Source organism: Miniopterus schreibersii (assembly GCF_964146895.1).
Source record: "Miniopterus schreibersii genome assembly, chromosome: 4".
Classification (NCBI taxonomy): domain Eukaryota; kingdom Metazoa; phylum Chordata; class Mammalia; order Chiroptera; family Miniopteridae; genus Miniopterus; species Miniopterus schreibersii.
Genome location: NC_138105.1, coordinates 69,932,438 through 69,953,313, shown reverse-complemented (window position 1 = coordinate 69,953,313; position 20,876 = coordinate 69,932,438). Strand labels below are relative to the sequence as shown.

The window sequence follows — 20,876 nt, the reverse complement described above, 5'->3', positions numbered from 1 at the left end:
AGAAGAGATTTAAAAAAAAAAAAAAAGGAAGAAAAAAAAGACATAAACTGGCACCAGTTAACTTTCTTGTACTTTTTTGCCGAATTTAGCTTCTTGTAGTTTTAACTTATTGCTATGTTAACTATTTATTCTTGTTGCCCTGTAAGGACATTTGTGTATATTTCTGTTCCTTCATCCAGTTTGCAAGTTTAAAGGAACCACGATGTTCTCTTTGTTTCTTTAAGTTTTGCTAAGACGTGGTTATGCCTAATTTATTTATAAAAGGGGAAGTGGAATCATTAAAGTAATAATTATTAATAACAATAACGGTAGCCGAGTGGCAGCGGTGGGGCATGTGAGCTCTTCGGGGCAGTCCCCTACCTGGCCAGCGACGTCTGATCTCAGTGGGATTATTTTTGCTTGTCTTGAGAATTTTTTCAGTCCTATTTAGCTGGTGAAAACCCTAGCTTGTTCTTGATACACAAACCTATTTATTCTTGTGGTTTTTAAGTCCTCCTGATCTCCCTGCTCCCCTCCAGCAGGGCAGGCCCCCCAGTGGGTCCCTCCCTCTCCGTTTCTTGGGGCTTTCTCCCCTCTGCCCTCCTTGCACGCGGGGACACGTGTGCACACGTGGGCAGCGTGCCGGGGGCATCTGTGAGCAATAAGGGCTGGGTTTGTCCCCCACCCTGGGGGGGCTGGGTTCTGGAGAGGGCACCTCCCCCCCACACCCCCACTGAGGCCTAGGCCCCTGCTACCCCCAAGACTGGGAGGGCACTTCTTTTTCTAAAACAGAACTCAGCCCAGCCAGCCAGGCCCCCTACCAGGAGGCCAGCCCAGGGGAGGGGGCCTGGGGTCTTCCATGTCCCTGGGGGGCAGGGGCAGAGCCCTTGGGGAGGGGGCTCAGGCCCTCAAGCCCTCCCTTCATCCTGTTATTTATTCAGAAGGTTTCACATCACGACAGAGTCCATATGTTGGAGATGAGAAAGAACTGCAAAAAAAAACAAAAAACAAGAACACTTTGCGTTGCGTTTAGACTATTTATTACCGGATTACAGGCCTGGCCGCGGTAACAGACTTTTACATGGAATTGTTTAATTATTTGTACTTTTCATGCCAGAAAATAAAAGTTCAGAATCTTACAATCTTGATCGGGTGTCTGTGCACTGGTGGGTGGGGAGCGTTGGAGTGTGTGCTGTTGGCCCTGGCTGCATAGCCTTGCTCAAGCCACTGTCCCTCTCCAGGCCTGGGTTTCATCTCAAGCTCCTTGGCCTACCCACAACACAGATGAGACTGGTGGGTGTGAGATCGACCCAGGGCGAAACCCAGATGGACATGGCCCATGGTCCATCTGTCCCTTGGTGCCTGACTTTCCTGTCTGTGGGCATCTCAGGTGTTAGTCATCTCACATGTGACTCAGGCTGTGAAAAGGCCTCACCTGTGGAGCCAGCCTGAGGGCACAGAAGGCAAGCCCAGGATCTGCAGACAGCTGTGGCCCCTGCCTTCTGCCCTATGCTCCCCCCTGGCACAAGCAAAGCAAGGCAGACACAGATGGGTTGGGAATATCATTTATTGTTTCAAGGTCACAGTCAATTCACTGTCCCTGCCAGCAGGGGAGGCAGATGCCCTGGGCAGGGGGGGGGGGGGTTGGCAGTGAGCCACCAGGCTGGGGGCCTGGGGAGGATGCACTCCTTTAGTCCATCTTTGGGGACCACTGAGGCCTGAGCAAATGGCTTTGCTCAACCCGGCCCCCTAAGAGCAGGGCAGGGGGCCCCTCACAGTTCTTGCCTGTGGGGAGGTCAAGGAGACTCAGACGGGCAGGCCTTCATCCACAGAATGTGGGGTGGGTAGGCAGCACCACTGGGGGCTGGTTCCATGCCTTGAGGTTCTGGGGCCAGAGAAAGACCCAACAAGAAAGAAAGACGATAGGACACAAGTGAGAAGTAGTGCCAACCTAGATCTGTTTTCCTTAGACTCTACTGTACCCCAAGTCCAGGCAGGCAGAGACCCACTTCCCTGCCCACCTCTTCTGGGGAGGGCTAGAGCTCATCATGGTCACTGTCTGCAGGGGGTTCGGAGGGTGGCTCTTGGCAGGCAGCAGGCGTCATCAGCTCCATGAGGTACTCGCAGCGACTGGGCTCCGTGGTGCTGGTCACCACTGTCTCCTTCCCACACAGCAGGCGCACCTAGGGAGGATGGGTGGGCAGGTGAGGGCTTAGGTAGGCTCAGCCAGGGCTGGGTCCCCCCTCACCGCCCCCACCCCGTTTCCCACCCTGTCCCCCACCCACTCACAGTGGTAGAGCGATTGGGGCCCTGCCAGCAGCCAGTGCCCTGTTCATACTTCATGGCGCTAAACTTGTCGTGTTCAGGGCCGGCCCACGAGCCCCAGGTGCTGCGGGAGAGTGGTGTGCTGAGGGTGGGCTGGCTGGGGACTTGGGGTATCAAGAGGAGGGGGGCTCAGCCTAAGCCCACTCACCCGAGGTTGGTGGGAGAGCCGCCGAGCTTGGGTTGCTGTGACACAAGCTTGAAGGGACAGAGCCGGTAGACGTACCTGTCATAGGATGGGACTGGTAGGTGGGGTAGACACAGGACCCCAGCCTCCCTCACATCCCCAGACATGGTGTAGGGGCAGGGGTACGCACCAGGCCCTCAAAACTCCACCGACCGCCCCTAAAGCTGCCCCCTCACTCCCCTATGACCTTGCTCATGCTGAGACCCTCCAAGTTCACTCGTCTGCCCTTGGGGTGGGGGAAGGGGTGACGCACTCATTAGTGGTGAGTTCGTAGCACTGTTTGTACAGGTAGGCAAACTCCCCATTGGGGCCGAAATCAAAGGAAATCTCCTGCTCCAGGTTCCTGCAAAGGAAGGCCAAGTGGTGAAGAGGCAGCTGAGCAGCCACACATCGACTCAGGACAATGCTGGAAGTCCCCGTGATTAATGGAGGACCACTTAGGAGCTGGGCTCTGGCTTCCTGCCACCTGGGGACCCTCCCCTTAGGAGCCACTGCCAGCTTTGGTAGCAGCAGTATCCTTGGCAACCCATTATCACCACCTCTGGGGAGCCCGACTGTGGGGCAGGTGGAGACTCCACCCTGCTGTGGCCAAACCCGTGTTCCCATACCTGATGGACTCTTCCATGTCCCTTAAGGACCGTTCGGCCTCCTCAAACTTGTTGCGGGCCTCCTGGGCAGCTGGTGGGAGGTGGAATGGGGGAGAAGGTCAGAGGCGCCCCCACCCAATTTAGGAAGAGGGGAAGGGGTGGCTGGTCACGTCTGCTTCCCGGCCCCCCAGGCCTGCTCTGGGTAGGACTGCACCCAGAAACTCTGTGAGTCTCGCCAGCTGCAGATCCCACCCCACTGCCCAAGGTCTTGGCTCCCAAGGGATCAGTGCTAGGGCTCCTGCAGCGTCACTGCCTCCCCACCCGTGAACGTGGCACAAACAAACAGCAGCCAGTGAGGAGGCAGAAGGGCCCTTGGGGCTGGCAGGGGTGGTACTGGCCTCTCCAGGGCCCAGATACCCCTCCAGGCCTGGTTCTTGGGTGCCTACAGGTAAAGGCAATGGGGGGCAGGTATAGGCAAGGTCTCCTCCTTCCAGGCCCAGTGAGCACTCACCGTCAATAAGGGCCTGTGTCTGCTCATCGTAGGGTGGCATTTTGTCCTCGGTGGGGCTGGCTGGCTGGGGGGGTGTAAGTGGGGGTGGGGCCTCCTGAGGAAGGGGCAAAATCAGCAAGTGACCCTGCCCCAGTTCCCACACCCCTTTCTCCCCCATACACACACCTTGGGCTGCTCCCCCTGCACCTGGAAATCCTCCTCCTCCTCTTCCTCCTCCTCCTCTGTCTCCCCTTCTTCCTCCTCCTCCTCCTCTTCCATGGGCTGTGGGGGCGCCAGGGGCTGCTCTTCCTTAGGCTCCATCAGGTCAGGCACAGAAGGTGCTGGCGGGCTGGTGGGCAGAACCTGTTTGGTATGTAGGGTGCTCAGTGCTGTGGACTTGGGGTCGGCCTTCCACCCCGTGGGGCTGCATCCACACTCAAACCATCGCCCCAAGGGTGGCCTCAGTGCCTCTGCCCCTTCCAAGGGGCCTGGAGGGAGGAATAGACAGCTGGAGGGGGGGGTTGGGGTGGCCAGCTGGCCAAGGTGGCCTGGTGCCAGAACTGGAAGCAGTTCCTCTGTGAGGCATTAGGGGGCTGGGGAGGAGGGCGAGGGCACGACTGCATCCTCTCCCCTCCCCCACTAACCTCAGACTGGTACTTGTCCTTGATGGCAGCCCAGAGGCGGTCTTGGAAGGAGGTAGGGTCCATCTGCGTGTCTCCCCCAAGCAGGGTCTGTGTGCATGTGTTGGGGTGGTATCAGGATGGGGCCTCCAGGGGCCCTTTCTGTGCCCTAGCCACTTATAAGGGGGAGCCTCAGGCCACAGTGCCAGGTGTCGACTAGCTGGCAGCCAAGGCCATGCCTGGGCCAGGATGAGTGAGATGCAGCAGCCAGAAGGGGGCAGCACAGGCCAGGAGGAAAGAGGAACCCCTCGCCAGAGAGAGTGAGGAGAGGGAAAGAGAAAGAGCACAAGCACTAGAGATCACCAGGCTGCAGAGAGGCAGAGAGGCAGAGAGGCAGAGGAGAATCAGGAAGGCATTCAGCAGGGACAGAGATGACCACAAGGGTGGAGGAGCAGGGTCCAGACTGCGCAGAGAGCCAAAAGCCCATACGTGAGGAGTGCAAATTGGGTACACATACTCGTGGGAGCCAGTGGGGCCAAGTGAGTAGGAAACCCGGCTCTGTCCTAACCAGGCACCCTATAGCACCCACATGATCCCACCAGGCTCCAAAGGGCAAAGAGAAGTGACGCTAGGAGGCTGCCTTCCTGGCTCATTCACTCAAGGCCAGGTGCCCCAGCAACCCTGGCCTGGGGCCAACAGGGAGCTTTCCATGGGAGCAGCCCACAGCCAGCCTGTCCCCCACTCCCTGGCCCTCAAGTTCCCTAGGGCAATCCCCTCTAGGAGTCCCGGCCAAGGGGCAGGGTAGTTTACCTGGGCTTCCCCTTCTGATAGGGTCCCATCCCCATCTGTGTCCAGCTCTGGGTGAGTCTGCAGCTCGGCCACTGAGACCCTGCATGGGTGCAGGCAGAAAACAACAGAGGGGTGAGAAGCAGCAAGTTGGGAGAATGTGAGCTCTAGGGTTGGGGCCCCCCTCCAGCCCCTACTCCTGGGAAGAATAGGTCTCCGCAACCCAGTCCCCTGCTTCCTACCCCTTCCTTAAGTCTCTACAACACTTAAGGGGCACAGAGGAGGCAAAAAGGGCCCTATGTCCCCCAAGACCCTTTTCTCCTGACCTACCAGCAGCATCCACTTCCTTCTACCCTCAGAAGCCAACACATCCAAACTGCCCCCTGGTGCCCTCCACCTAGAGGAGCCCATAACCACAATGGCCTGGAAACCACACTATGTCCCCTACCTGTCACCATTACCAACCAGGGAATGGCCCACCCTGCACATTCTGCTCCATTGGTTCTTGTGAAGCTCCCTGCTCCTTACCAGGGTGCCTGCCCAGCCTTCTTGTTCCCGACAGCAGGCCCTCCACTGCTGGGGCCAGGGGCACAGCCAGGACCCAAAGGGTTCTGGCTTTGACCTCAGAGTAGGCTTGGAAAGAGTAGTAGGGTCCCTCATCACCTCACTCAGCCCCTTGGGAGATCGGATTCACCTCATCTCCTCCACAACCACCTGCCTGTTCTAGACCCATTTTATACATAAGTAAAGGTTCATTCAGAGAGAGCTTGGGACCAGCTCAGGCCCCATGACAAGGAGGTGGGGTACTGGCTGGTTTCTAAAGATAGGTGGGAGGAGGGGAACCCAGGCCTGGGCAGGGTGGGCAGCATGGGCACACTCACACCCCGTCCATGTTGTCATCCAGCTCCTGGAAGGCGCTGACTGCCAGCTCCTGCTCCCGTTGGGCCTTGGAGGCGGCCTGCTGCTCTGTGGAAGGGCCAGCTGTCACTCTTCACTCTGCCCGCTGGCTCCCCCGACCCTAAAATCTGCCCTCCCCTAACACCCCACGCAGCTGACTGTGCCTGGCCCTATGCTGGGCACTGAGGCCCTGAGGCCACTGTGGGGTATAGTCAAGGACAGCCCTGGATTTTTATCTAAACAAGCTGGGGCTGTCAGAGACCATGCGAGGGGCAGGTAGGGGGACCATGCCTTAGGTTTGTCATGTCTGGGAGGCTCCCAGGAGAAGAGGCCCAAGCACCTCACCAGGCTCTCTTTCCAACATGAAAGAGGTTGGGGAACAGAGACTGGGGTGGGAGTGTGGCCAGGCAAGGGAGGTGATCTGGTGAGTCTGGAGTCCCTGTGGGACATCTAGGGGCAGTTACATTCAGGTACAGCTGGATTTGTGGGTGGGGAACCAAAAAGAGAAGAAGCCAGAGGTCCGGGTCCCAGCCCAGAAGAAGCTCCAGGGTCTTGGGCCCACTGAACAGGAGGAGGAGCATGTGGGCCGCCAGGAATAAAACAGGAAAACCATCTTCATGGAGCAGTGGCTTCCATGGAGGTGGAGAAAAAGTTCACAGAGCTAAGAAACAGGAAATACAGGCCTCAGAAACCAGGACAGTGTAAAGGAAGCCGGCTCAATCAGGACAAAGAGAAAGAGGCTAACTGGATTCACGGAACTGGAGGGGAAGGCCAAGTTTGGGGACAGCTGTTTGGTCAGTAGAGATCTGAGCATATTTCTAAGTAGAGGGAAGGTGGCTGCCAAACATGACCACCCAGAAAAGAGAGGAGATAAAGGAAGGCCAGAGCGTGGGGTGGACATGGCCTCCACTGAGGAGAGAAGAAGGGGGAGTCCCTGCAGGTGCCTCCACCCAACAAGCCACTGAGATTCTGGACAAGGAGCCTCTCGGTAGTCAGCTCTTCCCTGATTTCCTGGCTCCCCCTCCTCCTCTGCTCAAAATCCTCTATGGCCCCCACTTCACTTGGGATAAAAGCCCAAGTCCTCCCCATGGTCCTTAAAGTCCTGTACGGCCTGCCCATTAATCCCTACCCTTGTCTCTCCTCGACTCTCCTTCCTCCCTCCCTCCAGCCACATGGCCACCTTGCTGCTCCTTAAAAACCAGACATGGTCATAACTTGGGGCCTTTGCACCTGCTCCCTCTGCAGGCAACGGCTTTCTCCAGCTTGTTCAATGCTGTATTGCTGGCATCTGGAGTACGCCCGGCACATTGCAGGCACTCAGCAAATATTTGTTAGATAAACTACTGAATTATTGATTATGAGATGTCAGGGAAGAGAGAAAGGGAAGAAAGAATGCAGCAGATGCCCAGAGAGATGGAGGATATCAACAGCTTGGCCTCAGACAGGGGCTGCCCAGTTCCTCGTTACCAGCCATACGAACAGCTAGAGCCACACATCCAAACCCTTCCAGCAATGCTTTGTCCTTTAACTAGTCTGGACTAGAGGGTTTCTGTTCCACCTCCCCCTTCTATCTGCTTCCATGGTATGTCCTCCAAAAGAGCAGACTGAGTACAAGGACCAAGGCTTCCAATATCCCATAATGTGACACAACCTGCCAATAGCAAGAAAATGCTGAGCATGGCGTAAAAAACCATCTTAAAACCAACCAAGGCAGTAGGAATTGCCAGAGCAAAGAGGCACTTGGAAAGGTAAGGGATGTGGAGGCTGATTTTGCCCTAAAGGACTTGCCAATCCTGGTGAATCTGGGTGTCTGTCTTGATGAGAACTTGTGAGGTCAAGGAGACAGAAATCAAAGTCCAAGGTGGGAAGCATAATAGCAGACACTCCACCCCCCCCCCAAGTAACTACACTGTGACCCTCATGGGCTACCCCCTTAGAGGGAGAGAGGCAGGATGGGAAATCACCCAGCCTATACTCAAATCTCAGCGCCAGCCTGAATTTAGATTTGGGGACCCCTGAATGGTCATGTTCCCGCGTGGCTGGCAGAAAGAAAAGCCCCTCCTATCTAGAGAATGACTTCTCATCTTACGTTGCAAATTATTCCTGTAAATGACTGTCCAGTACAATGACCAACACACAGTCAAAGATAACTAGGCACGCGGGGAAATGAGGCACCATGATCAAAAAAGTCAGCAAGAAAAACAAACAGATGATGAGCAAGTCTCCTGGGCCCAGGCTCTTCCTGGCCGGGAACAAAGGGCAAGTCATAGCCACCCTTGACATACCTTCCCAGAGCTTCTGGTGCCGGTCTTTAGCCTCCTTTTCTGGCTTCTCAGCCTCCTCCTTCACCATCCGTAGCATCTCCACCTGGTCTTCCAGGGACTTCTTTCTGGCCTGTAGCTCAGTGAGCTTTTGCTGGGTGGGCAGAAGGCAAAGGACCAGCTCTCCTCTTGTTCTACCTTCTCCTCATAGACTGCCACCTCCCTGCCTCTACTCTACAGGGCACCTGCAGGATCTTTCAAAAACTCACACCTTCCTGGGTGCCCCCCCACCCCGGCAGTGGTTTCCTGCAGCCCAATGAAGAGAAACCCAAACACCTTAATGTAGTTCTGAGGCCCCATGTGACCATGCCCCTGCTGCCTCTCCAGTTCCATCTGCCCCATTACTATCTTATTTTATTTTTTTGTAAATCCTCACCGGAAGATAATTTTCCATTGGTTTTGAGAGAGAGTGAAAGAGAGGGAAGGAGCAAGGAGGGGGAAGAGAGAAACATCAATGCGAGAGAGACACATCAATCAGTTGCCTCCTGCACGTGCTGTGACCAGGGCTGGGGATCAAACCTGAAAACCAGGTACATGCTCTTGACCAGGAATTGAACCCGCAAACCTTTGGTGCATGGGCCGATGCTCTAACCACTGAGCAACACCAGCCAGGGCCCTGTTGCTATCTTAAACTCTAGGATCCAACTGCCCCAACAACATTCAGACCTCCGAATGCTCTCTGCCTCCAGTTCTTCACACGTTTTCCTCCTATCTGGAACACTCCGTCTGACTACCTCTGAATTACCCCACAGATTTCAGCTTAAGACGCGTCATCCTCCTGCCTTCAAGACCAAAAACCATGTGAGAGTGTCTCCTCTATGCCCAGCAACCCTTTGCATCATTTTCTGTCTGTCCCTCCCACAGAACAATGTACCCTTGAGGCAGTTCCTGGTAAGCTTCTAGCCTCATGCCCAGTGCCCAGTACACCCTGGGCCTCTGTGTATATTTCAAGAAGTGAGTGTGCTGGATGGACTCTAGCCCAGGAATGGGCTCCCAAGCTGTAGGTCTTAGCCTGAGTGCCCACAAGATCACTTTCCTCCCAAGACCTTGGCTGATGCCTCAGCCTGGACTGCTGCTATGATCCTCCCAACTCTCCAGGAGGGCAAAGGTCACTTGGAGACATCCTTACCAGATAGTTCCCCTTATCCCCTAAACTCAGGAAGAAGCTCATTGTCCCCAAACTTGGGAGGGCCTCACTGCCCCATGAATTTGGGAGAAGCCTCACTAGCCAGGCCATGGGGATGGAAGAGAAAGACCTGGAACCTCTCCTGGGCAGAGACACAGAACTGGAACCCTTGCTCACTGGGCCGAGCAGGAGCACAGAAGCAGCGTCGAGGACTCTGACCCATCAAACAGCCAAGGGGATGGAAGGCATGGGAGACACACACTTGGGGGTACACCCTCTTCCGGCCCCCAAAGCACCCACCCTGTTGAACTAACCCAGCTGCTGCTGACTGATACTATTTTGAGTCCTCCTCCAGTCACACAGTCATCAGCCCCACCTTATAGATGACAGAACCACAGACCCAGAATGCAGAGATGCACCCCTCCTGTTGTAGGAGGCAGCAAAGCTCCCTCAGCCCACTTCAGCCTGCCACCTAAAGCTCCAACAACGCCTGTGCTGACCCTGTCCACTTGGTAATGGCTTAACCAACAACTAAATGCTAAGTAGACAAATGAGTAAACCACGGTGCAGACAATTACTGGCGCTACACACCACTCATAGGGAGTTGCCAACCCTGCCCGGCCTTGCCAGCGCATGCCTCCAGGTCTCAGGGCCCAGACTGTCCTGGGTCAGCCCCACGGAGCCCCTCACCTGCTTCTCTTCTCGGGCCTGCTTCCAGTCCTCAATAAGGATCTTCTTCAGGCGGAATCCCTCGCGGGTAACCTCTGCCATCTGCTGCAATGTCTCTCTTTCCTTGCGGCCCTTCTCTCTGGGGTGAGGGGACACACAGGCACCACCAGGGGGCAATTAGGACCCATCAGAGCTGCCTCTTCCAAAAGGGCTCAAGCCCATCTGCCACCCCCATACTGGAAAAGATAAGAGAGCAAACCCTCCTCCTCCATGTCCCCAGACTCTCTTGGCCTCAGAGACCCGAATCCCTGTCCTTGGGAGAAGAGGCTGTGAGCAGAGTTCGCACCCTCAGGGTCAGGAGAGAGAATAGGGAGTGCTGGGATGTGAGGCTGGAAGTTGGCTCCCAAGAGAGAAAGGAGAGAAAAGCACAGAAGTCACAGGCTTTGGGACAATCTGGCCAGTAAGCATGTTATGTGTGATCAACCCTCTACTTAAAAGAAAAGATCTTCAATCAGGAGAGTTTACATAAATATCAGGACTTTTGGTTTCGTTGAAAAATGAATCAGGCCCTGTCACCTGCCCTCAACTGACAGGAGTCGAGGGCAGCTGTCTCTTTAGATGCCACAATCCCCACCACTCTCTAATGACTTATACTCAGTCTACTTCTGGAATTTAGATTACCTGCCTGTAGACATTTCAGTTTTCAGGTCTTGCTCCACAGTGTAGCAATTAAAAGCATGGAGTCTCAAATTAGACTGACTTGGATTTGAGTCCCAACTCTGCTATCTCCTAGCTACATGGCCCCAAAGAAGTCATTCTCCTTTCTAAACTTGAGCCTTTTCACCTACTGAACAGGCAAATGACTGCACCTGCTTCCCGGCCAGAGGGAAAAACTGGTGATAGAGCCTTCACAACGGACCTGGCACAGACTGAGTGCTCGATACTCAAAAAAAAGAAAAGAGAGGGGGCCTGATTCATGGGGTAGGGGCAATGTCCTGGGTGGGGCACCCACGTACTTGCAAGTGTTCTCACAGACGATCCCACTATTGTACTCGTCTGTCCCATCGCAGCAGTCTTAGGGCAGAAGAGGGGGCACCATCAGACCTAGCAGTGTCTCCTTCTCCTTCCACCCACCTCTCTTTCCCCAACCCCAAAGGGATCTCATTTACCACAAACCCCATCGTTGACCCATCTGGAGGAGATGTACAGGGGCCTGTAGCCAGTGTTGGTGCAGTGGAAGCTGCCGTTAGGACAAGCAGCTGTTCCTGTGGGGAAGAAGGAAGGGAGAGTTTTCAGAGTGTGCTCAGGGCCTTACCCATCACATCCACCAAACAGAATCCTGGACACACATGCACACAGAGAGCACAAGAAAAGTAGAACAATCAATGCTGAGTAACAAAAAGAGAGACAGCTGCACACTCAGCACCTGAAACAAAACTCCAGAGCTTCCTCCTGACTCTCCTCACCAAGGCCCTCAGAACAGGGCCACCAATTGCTCCCTCCCTCTTTTTCACCTGTCTCTGCCTACTCGTATGCCCCACCTTCTCTCCCACCTCTGGGTGCTTGAACATGCTGGCCTCTCCATTTGCAGCACCCTTCAGGATGCAGCTGAGACCTCACTTCCCAATTCCCTGATTAGATGGGGGCCTCTGTGGGCTCCCACAGCATCCGTGGCTCTCCTCACCAAGCCAACGACCACCTGCTTCTGTGCCTACTTTCCCCACTCAACAGGGAGCAGTACTGGGTCTGTCTTAGTCACCACACAGGACCTGGCATTCACCTGATACTCAACAAAGGTATAACGAATGAATGGAGAAAAAACTCACCTGGCTCATCGGAACCATCTTTGCAGTCACAGTAGTCATCGTTGACCTGATCAAAAGGGATGGTGGTGGAGCCATCCAGACAAGTGAAAGGCTTGGACTCATCGTAGAAGTGATGGTCTGGGGAGGTGAGCAAGAAACTCAGCCCAGGGCAGGAAGAGGCCCTCTCAACTTAATGGCACCTCTGCTTTCACTCATTGGCTGAGCACTGCCACCTTCCCTACCTAGAGGCAGGGAAACTGAGGCCAAAGGCGGTAAATGCCTACCCGAGGAGCCAAAGTGGCTCCTTCCACACCCTACCCCCCACATCCAGGGTCAGACTCACTGGTGAGGGAGACGCCCCGGGGCCGCTTGACCTCCACGGCCCAGCACACGGGGAGCAGCAGCACCAACAGTAACATCTCGCTGGAGGCTCAGAGGCCGGAAACCGGTTCTTTGGGAGGAAGTAGGCTGCGGGGAGACACGCTGTGCCCCAACGCTGCAAGAAAGGGGCGGCTGGTCAGTGGCCGAGGGTTACTTCCAGCCAAAGGAAATCACCTCTTCTTTCAGACAACTGGATTCCTCCATCGCTTCCAGACTCTTGGGGGAAGACACCGGGAGATACCTCTCCAGCCTTGCCCAGTGGAGGGGAGTCTCACTTTGCGCATATCAACGGTGGGGATCTCAAAACCTCCGTTCCCTACGGGGGTGGGGGGTGGGGGGAACTAGCCAATTCCCGCCAATAGGCCGAAGGGTAAACAGTCTCCCCGTCCCCCGACGCACACCCTTGGGCTACCCCAATAGGAAATTGGGGTGCCCTGCCGCCCGCTAATTCATCACCTACACGAAGTAAGGGTAAAGGTCAATATCCACCGCGCCCCCCTAGCCCAGCAGCCAACTATTCTTCCGGCAGAAAAAAAGCGGAAACGTACGGTATGTGTCACTTCCGGTTACACGCTGAACCCCAGAACGGCGGCTCAGGGACTCCATGTTGGGAGTGGCAAATGGGGCGCCAGAATTTACACGGCCATCTTGGATAGGACTATGAAGCCTTAAAGGGAATAGTTCTGAAGGTTTGCGCTTAATGGCGGCTCAAGGTGCCGCCATCTTGGGAGTGGCGGATTCTACAGTCGCAAAGGAAAGTTCCTGAAAAAAGCCCGCGAACAGCAGGTGGGTTTGCGGTGGGAGGAGAAAAACGGGTTGGACACGTGGTCTAAAGTACCCTCCCCCACCGCAAGGCTGTGGGACTCTGCTCCGCCCCCGGTTGGAACCGCCCCTCCCCGCAGCATCAGCCAATGAGAGCAGACGTGCAGAACGCGGACGGTTTCCATGGGAGCGCGGAAGGAAGGAGGGGAGGAGGTTACCTAGCAATTGGGAGATGCTGCGAGGCCCGGCCAAACGGTTGGAAAGTGCTTTCTCTGAGCCGGAGAAACCCGAACTGACGGATCCCAGGCAGAGGCGAATCCTAGTCTCCCTTTTAACCCTCAGGAGCCTTTGGCCCCAACCCAATCATGACGTCGCCCCTGTGCTGGGCGGCCGCCGCCAACCGCCTGCCTTCTCAGGACCAGATGTCGACTACTTCCAAGGCCAAGATCAACCAAGATCAGACCAAAAGCCGCCACCCTAGAGGCAAGGGCGCGGCACAGGCCTGGCCTCCACTCCATTCCCAGGGACCCATCTATGCCAGCGGGGGGAAGTCGGCTGTGCTCGCGCAGGTGGCTGAGTTACAAAAGAAGATACAACTTTTAGGTAAGATGGCTCCAAAGGGCATAAAATGGCCCGGAGTCAACAGTGTCCACTCAGCCCTGTGACTAAGCATGGTGTGACAAGGGTTCTTCACCAGTATTCATCCAGGTGGTCCATTCTGGAGGCAAAAACTCATACTTGTTCTTGGTTTTTCTCATCTCAAAACTTTTCTAGGGCTCAGAGCCAACTGGACTGTATCTTATTCTTTTGTGTAATTCCAACTATTATGCATGGTGCGGTGAAAATAATAGGTTCTAGAGACAGGCTTTCTGGGTTCAAATCCCGGCTCTGCATATACTAGTGGTTTGCTCTTGGAGGACTAAGAGTAACCTAATTGGTGTCAATTTCCCATCTGTAAAATGGGGATAACAGTACAACCCCCATAGGTAGTTGAAATGTGTTAAGTGCCTAGAGCAGTGCATGGCACATAGTAACACACTATAAATTGTAAACCAGAGGTTCTCAATGGAAGAGGGCTATTGTGCTCCCCAAGGGGCATTTGGCAAAATCTGGAGGCTTTAAAAATTATTTATTTATTTACTTATTTATTTATTTTTAGAGAGAGAGGATGGGAAAGAGAAAAAAACATCAATTTGTTGTTCCACTTATTTATGCATTTGTTCGTTGATTCTTGTATGTGCCCTGACTGAGGATTAAACCCATAATTTTGGCTTATCAGGACAACACTCTTAACCAACTGAGCTACCCAGCCAGGACTGAAGACATTTTTGGTTGTCACATTATGGGAGGGCGGGGGGGGTACTACTGGCATCTAGAGGGTGGAGACCAGGAATGCTGTTCAACATTTGACAATGCACAGGGCAGCTCACCACAGCAAATAATTGTACATCCCAGTGTCAGTCTGGCCAAGGTTGGGAAATCCTGGTGTAAACCATTATTGTTATTGTTTTATTACCAATAGGGGGTAATCTGGCATAGTGGTTGAGGGTCAGGAGTCAGACTGTTTGTGACCTTGAACAATCTCATAAGCCTGAACCTCAATCTTTTCATCTATAAAATGGGTATGATACAGATATGCACCTATTGGTATACGGTATTTTATACCTGGAAAGTTCTTAGTCCAGCATCTAACATATAATAAATGCTCAAAGTATGAAGTATTGTTATAATATTAAATTGATAATTACAAAAAGTTTATCCCTCCGGGAAGTCTTTCCCACTCCTGATGATGCTCTGCTTATACCTGCCCACATCACTTGACCCCAGAAAGTGATCAGAAGGCCTTTTATGAGAGCACCCAGTGGAACATCAAGAAGAATCAGGAAACCATCAACCAGCTACATGAGGAGACCAGGATGCTGCAACTACAGCTGACGGACCTGCTCCAGGTAAGTGTACAGAAGTAGGTGAAGGGGGCAGTACCGACACTCCCAGGGGCAGGGCACTGCCTCAGGTAGAGGTGGCCTAGGTAAGTGGTGACTGGGCTCCTCTCCTTGCAGGGAGATGAGAAAGTGGTCCAGGCAGTGATTCGAGAATGGAAGTCAGAGAAGCCATACCTGAAGAACAGGACAGGACAGGTTTGCCCCTCCCCTACTCCACTGACAGTCTCCCTTCATTTCCAGCCTGGATCCCCTCCCCACCGGACTCCCTGCCTCCTGACCTTCCCTCTCGTCCTTTTTCTGTACCAGCCACCACTCATTTATTCACTCAGTTAATTTTTATCACATACCAACCATGTGCCTGGCATGGTATTAGGTGTTGTTGATTGTGCAATGAAAAAAAAACAGACCAAGTCCCCACTGGGACAAGGATTTGCACTTTCATTTGGGGGGTGGGAGTCAGCAAAGACCCCTCTCTCTAAGATGTGATGTTTGAGCTGAGAATGGGCCAGGTAGGAAATGATCTGGGGGGAAAATGCTCCAGGCAAAGGGAACAGCAAATGCAAAGTCTCTGGGGTAGGGACAAGTATAAAGTGTTGGAGGGCAGTGTGACTAGATGGGAGTGAGTGAGGGGTCTTGGTAGGAGGTGAGGTCAGGGAAATCACCAGGACCGAATCTTGCAGCAGGCCATGATGAAGAGTGCAGATTTTATATACTAAGACTCAGGCAAGTGGAAAGTAGACTATGAGAAAGCAAGAGTGGAAGTCAGGAGGAGGTCATTCTGATGAAAGATGGCGTTGGGTACACTAGGGTGAAAGCTGGAAATAGGAAGAAAGAGCGCTCTGGGGGCACCTTTGAAATAGAACAGATAATTGCTAACAATTGAATACAGATGGGAGACAAAAAGAGGTGAGGATGACATCAAGGTTTTGGACTTGGGCACCTAGAAAGAAGGACAGAGTTTCCATGAGCTGAGATGGGGAAGACTTGAAAAGGGCAGGCTTGGAGAAAAATCAAGTGCTCAGTTTGCCCACATTGATTTTGAGGTGCCTGTGGACACATCTGAAAGGCAGTGTAGATATGGACATATGAGCCTGCAGTTCAGGGGAAGGCTCAATTTGGGTGTTTTCAGTGTATAGGTGACCTTTAAAACCCTGAGGCTGGATAGATCATAATGGGGGTGGATGTAGACATAGGAAAGAAGAGCCTGGGGCTGTCTCTCCAAAGGCAAAGAAGACAAAGTAGGGGCAAACAGGGAGGTGGGTGGAACACTGGGGAATGAGCTTCTGGAAGCCACCAAATTAGAAAATGTGCAGGAGAGTCAGCCAGGTCAGATGCTGCTCGGAGACAGGGAGATGAGAACCAAAATATGGGAGAAGGAAGCTATGGAGGAAGGACTAGTGGGAATTCAGGCCCCTGCTCTCGCTATCCTCCCTCCAGCAGGCCCTGGAGTACCTGGACCACCGGCTGAGTGAGAAGGTGAAACAGCGAAATGCTCTGCGGCACCAGGTGGGGTTGCAGCAGAAGTGGCTGGGGGAGCTTCAGCTGCAGCACAGCCTGCGTGAGCTAGAGATGGCGGAGGTGCAAGATGGCAACACTGAGGTGGCTAAGGTGGGGCCATTGAGGTGCAGAGGTAGGCAGGGCAGAGGGGTAGTTGATCCTTGGGGAGGAGGAATTGAGTGGGGAGGGGACTCAGCCCAGCCTTACTTCCCTCTAGACCTTGCGGAACCTGGAGAACCGCCTGGAGAAGGCCCGGATGAAGGCGGATGAGGCGGAACACATCACCAATGTGTACCTGCAGCTCAAGGACTATCTACAGGTAGGGACCAGAATGGCTGGGGACAGGGAGGCAAGTGGGAGGGCCAGCCTAGCCAGGGACAGCGGTCACAGATCTGCCCCACTCCTCATACCCCAGGAAGAGAGCCTTCACTTGGAGAACCGTCTGGACTCCATGGAGGCTGAAGTGGTGAAGACAAAACATGAGCTGGAGGAACTGCATGTGGTGAACCAGGAGGCACTCAATGCCCGGGACATTGCCAAGGTGACAACCCACTGGTCCCTGGGGATCCTGCCCAGGGACACCATGGTCTCCTGGCCCCAGGATCTGAACCTCAGCTGTCCCAGAGCCCTCCCATCTGTCTCCCAGGACCCTGCAGCCTGGCCCAGTTGGGCCCGCCACTCTGACCCTGAGCCATGATAGATACCAGCTGGCCCTGCTGTTCCCCTGCTCACCCTCCAGAATCAGCTGCAATATCTGGAGGAGACTGTGTTTCTAGAGCGCAAGAAGCGTGAGCACTTCATAACCGAGTGCAAGAAACTCTCGGAGGAGAGAAAACTGCAGAACGAACGCATGGAGCGCAAGGTGGGTGCACCCAGGAGTGCCAGGACCAAGAACCTGTCCCACACTCTTGACCCCTGCTTGGTTGTCCTTACCTGGCCCAAGCCTTTACTCTGGCTCCCCAGACTGGGCCCCACCTGCTCTCTGTCCAGATACCCTTTCTTGGCCTTTGTCCTAAGCCCTTTTCTACAACCTAACCCTGTACCTGACCTCAACCTGGAGCAGACCCAACGTGAGCACTTGCTGCTGCAGTCCGAAGATACGATCCAGGATGGCCTGCAGGCCAAGGAGGAGGAGCTTCAGCAGCGCTGGAGCATGTACCAGGTGGAGGTGCTCTTCGGCAAGGTCAAGGATGCCACCGGTGTGGCCGAAGCACATGTGAGTGCTGCCCGCAGGCCTCTGGGCCCTGGATCAATTTCTCAGCACACAAACCTGCTCTTTTAAAAGACAACCTTCCTCCTCCAGCTACCACTCCATTTCTCTGCTGCTCCTTACAGCAAAACCCATGCAAACTGTCTATACTCACCATGATTTCCTCTTCTGTTCATTCTTACACCAGTGACACTGACTTCTTTGGCATGTAGGCTCTGTAAGAACTGGGAGTTTTGTCTCTCCTCTCCTGTGTCTACATCACCTGTAACATGGTCTAGGGCCCAACAAACTTCCCAGTGCCACCCTAGGCCCCAGACAAGCCAAATTCCTGCCCTGGGCCCCCTCTTTGCAATGTCTTCCTTGAGATTTTCTAAGACCCTATGTCCCCTGCTGGCAAACACTGATCCTGCTGCACCCCAGTCTGGTTTCCCCCTATTTAGCACTCTCCAGCCCTCCACTCTTCCCATGGGATGACCCCTGAGGAATTCCAGGACTTGGACCTATGGTGTCATCTGAGGCACTGTGGCTGGTCACTTTTTCAGAAATTGGCCTGGTAGGTGGATTGCTTCCACAGCCAGCCAGTGTTTCTTCATGGGATTGGGCGAGATTTGCCCCCGTAATGTTGTTGGTACCTTGATTTTGGAAAGCAGCTATGGTCACTGCTATTCTACCCCACACACTGATTTCTGGCTGACCCAAATTCCTGATATAGAGAGGGAAGGGCTCAGCAAAAATTATTTGTCGAGGCTACCCACCCATGAGGCAGCCCTGAGTCCTACTCAGAGTCACTAAACATCACTGCACAGAAGCCACCAGCTCGGGCCACCTGTTCTTCATGCTGGACTTAAGGAGGAAGGTGGCACCTGGGCCTGTCCAGGCCCTGGCTCTGACTGGGGTTGGGTGGGCCCTAGGTGGTGGTGCGGCGGTTCCTGGCGCAGGGTGACACCTTCACGCAGTTGGAGACTCTCAAGAGTGAGAACATGCAGCTGCTGCTGAGGCTGAAGGAAGAGAAGCAGCGGCTGCAGCAGGAGCTTGAAAACCTCAAGTACTCGGGGGAGGCCATGCTAGTGAGGTGAGGCCCCAGTGCCCCAAGGAGAGGGTGGGGGCCGTGGGGTCTTCTGCACCTGCACAGCTGCCTCCCCACTGCCTACAGTGAACAGAAGTTTCAGGCGAAGTTGCAGGGTGGCCTTAATGCAGAGGAGCAGCGCAGGGCTGAGGCCAAGGGCCAGCTGGAGCAGGCTATGCGGACAATGCAAACCCTGAAGGAGGGCCTGGAGCACCTGGCAGGCAAGCTGAACCATGTCACAGTGGGCAGCCAGGTCGGTGAGGAAGCCCTACTCAGTACCTCCCAGGACCTAAGAGACAGCGCAGCACCTCAGGTAGGGTTTCTGCCCCATAGCCCACTGAAAGGAACCCACCCCATGCCCTATCCAGGACGTCAGAAGACTGCCTACAAGGGAGTCCCTACCCCACATTCCTGGGGTAACCCCTTACTCCTTAAGTGGCCCAAGACTTCAGGGACCCTGTGCTGCCTCAAGTCCCGCCCCCAGAGGAAAGTCCCACCTTGCCCCGCTGCAATCCTGGAGCAGCCCCAGACAGGAGAAGCCCCACCCTGTCTACAACAAAGTACTATTTCTTCAGGTCATTCCTGCAATGGCTTCTCTCCAGTTATTATCCAGTCCCCCCCCCCCCCAAAAAAAAGACCTCCCCCACTCCTTGTCTGGAGTTAGGAGGCGCTGTCCTCACAGGCGTGGCCCTTGACTGCGGAGGCCCCGCCCCACAGAGGATAACACCACCTCTATGAGTGGCCCCTCACCTTCAAAGACCTGACCTGGGAGTAAAAGCCTAGTGCGAGTGTAAACTGCACGAGCCCCCCCCCACCCCCGGGCAGACAGGGCTCCTCACCCACCACCCACCATCCACCACCCCCGCAGGTGGCCCCTAGCTTAGCTGGGAAAGAGCTGGATCCCAAGGCAAGTGGCTATCTGCCGAACCTGCTGGGCCTCGTGGAGGAAAAGCTGCTGAAGCTGCAGGCGCAACTCCAGAGCCACGACATTCCGGAGATGCTGCGCCACATCGCGAATCGTGAGGTACCCATGCAGGGAGGGGGTGGGCTGAGGAGGAGGGGGCGGGCACTCGGGAGCCCGCGGCCACGGTCCAGAGACCGGGGAGAAGGCAGATGGCCGGGAATGGACCTTAGGGACGAGTAAGGTTCTAGGAGCCGGAGCAGCGGTGCAGAGGCCAGAGGGGTGGAGCCTCCTGGAGTCAAGGGGCGGGGCCCGGAGACCCGGGACGGGGAGGGGGGACTGGGCATCAGGGTGCGGGGAGGGGGGACTGGGCACCAGGGTGCGGGGAGGGGGGACTGGGCATCAGGGTGCGTGCTGAGAACGAAGGAGGCGGCTGGGCCGGAGGAAAACTAACCGGGTGGGCGGGGGAGCTGCATGGAATCAGGGTATATACGGGAATGGGGCGGGAAGGAGGGGGAACAGGACTTCCCTGCAGCCCCCGCCCCACCCGCAGTCTTCTCTCCCGCTCCCCTCCTCCCAGTTCTACTCCAGTCTAGAGGGAAAGCTGCCCATGTACAACACCCGCATCACCCTGCCCCTTGCCCGTCCCAAGGACAAGTTCTTTGGTCAGTACGGGTAGGAAAAAAGGACGGGTCTGGTGGCCCAAGGAGAGCAACGGGAGGTGGGAGGTGTCCGAGGCCGGGATCGGGGCCAAGGTGAGGTGGGGTACAGAAGTCTGGGTAGGGAAGTCTGGGGTAGGGAGGGGAACCTGGACCCCTTATCCCCACCCACACGCTCGCAGACGAAGAGGAGTCCCAGGACGAAGACAACGACGTGGTGACTCGCGCGGAGCTCAAGATCCGTTCCCAGAAATTAATCGAATCCCGAAACAAGAAGCGCAGTCGCTCTCGGAGGTCCTAGACTCGCCCCCGGGCCCACCTGGCGCCTCCAGGCCCCCGCGGAGCTCCCAACCCCTCGGGGCCCAGCCACCGGCCCTCGGGGCCTCTTCAAGGGCTGAGCGCGGCCCGGACTGGGGAGCAGAGCCGGCCGTCGGCGCGTAATAAATATCCCCAGGCGGCCGCGCCGGCCTCGGAATCACAAAATAAAGGTCACGGACCAGCCTCCTGGTATTTGCCTCTCCTTGACCCTGCACCTCCCCAAAGACCGCTGCTTCTCAAACTCAGGGCCACCGGCTCTGCCCCCTCCGACCTGGGGACTGATGACTCCCATCAGCTGCGAGCACAGATTGTGCTCCCTGCGCCCCTCCAGAGATACGCCCCACACCTGG

The 20,876-nt window shown here is 55.1% G+C and overlaps 2 protein-coding genes across 8 annotated transcripts; one reads left to right on the top strand and one right to left on the bottom strand.

Moving 5' to 3' along the window:
* Positions 1-1,530: 1,530 nt before the first annotated feature.
* PRKCSH (PRKCSH beta subunit of glucosidase II) lies at positions 1,531-12,728 on the bottom strand. Of its 6 annotated transcripts, none has more exons than XM_081136749.1 (18): positions 12,631-12,728; positions 12,133-12,285; positions 11,811-11,927; positions 11,154-11,249; positions 11,001-11,058; positions 10,006-10,123; positions 8,154-8,283; positions 5,853-5,937; positions 4,996-5,074; positions 4,210-4,296; positions 3,752-3,928; positions 3,587-3,680; positions 3,097-3,166; positions 2,742-2,831; positions 2,453-2,527; positions 2,269-2,368; positions 2,001-2,162; positions 1,531-1,864 (listed from the first exon to the last, which is right to left on the bottom strand). In XM_081136749.1, exons 2-17 carry the CDS (start codon positions 12,206-12,208, stop codon positions 2,016-2,018), a joined length of 1,599 nt encoding a protein of 532 aa, XP_080992875.1. In that variant the 5' UTR covers positions 12,209-12,285; positions 12,631-12,728; the 3' UTR covers positions 1,531-1,864; positions 2,001-2,015. The 6 variants fall into 6 exon arrangements, with proteins under 6 accessions (XP_080992875.1, XP_080992879.1, XP_080992877.1 ...); XM_081136753.1 differs by having other exon boundaries at positions 3,587-3,650; positions 12,631-12,717; XM_081136751.1 differs by having other exon boundaries at positions 3,773-3,928; positions 12,631-12,717.
* A 367-nt stretch (positions 12,729-13,095) lies between these two features.
* Positions 13,096-20,716, top strand: ODAD3 (outer dynein arm docking complex subunit 3). Of its 2 annotated transcripts, none has more exons than XM_081135821.1 (13): positions 13,096-13,535; positions 14,760-14,881; positions 14,993-15,070; positions 16,313-16,483; positions 16,590-16,691; positions 16,788-16,913; positions 17,112-17,234; positions 17,436-17,588; positions 18,494-18,654; positions 18,736-18,901; positions 19,517-19,672; positions 20,130-20,214; positions 20,391-20,716. In XM_081135821.1, exons 1-13 carry the CDS (start codon positions 13,298-13,300, stop codon positions 20,507-20,509), a joined length of 1,800 nt encoding a protein of 599 aa, XP_080991947.1. In that variant the 5' UTR covers positions 13,096-13,297; the 3' UTR covers positions 20,510-20,716. The 2 variants fall into 2 exon arrangements, with proteins under 2 accessions (XP_080991947.1, XP_080991946.1); XM_081135820.1 differs by having other exon boundaries at positions 18,736-18,961.
* The last annotated feature ends 160 nt before the right edge of the window (positions 20,717-20,876 follow it).

Bases quoted from the DNA above. Each gene is read 5' to 3' on its own strand.
- PRKCSH (XM_081136749.1), bottom strand. From the start codon at position 12,208: ATGTTACTGTTGGTGCTGCTGCTCCCCGTGTGCTGGGCCGTGGAGGTC. The intron at 11,250-11,810 runs GTGAGTTTTTTC...TCTTCCCCACAG, and splicing joins AGATGGTTCCGATGAGCCAG to GAACAGCTGCTTGTCCTAAC. The intron at 4,297-4,995 runs GTAAACTACCCT...ACATGCACACAG, and splicing joins TATCAGAAGGGGAAGCCCAG to ACCCTGCTTGGGGGAGACAC.
- ODAD3 (XM_081135820.1), top strand. From the start codon at position 13,298: ATGACGTCGCCCCTGTGCTGGGCGGCCGCCGCCAACCGCCTGCCTTCT. The intron at 16,484-16,589 runs GTGGGGCCATTG...ACTTCCCTCTAG, and splicing joins GCAACACTGAGGTGGCTAAG to ACCTTGCGGAACCTGGAGAA. The intron at 20,215-20,390 runs GTCAGTACGGGT...ACACGCTCGCAG, and splicing joins TCCCAAGGACAAGTTCTTTG to ACGAAGAGGAGTCCCAGGAC.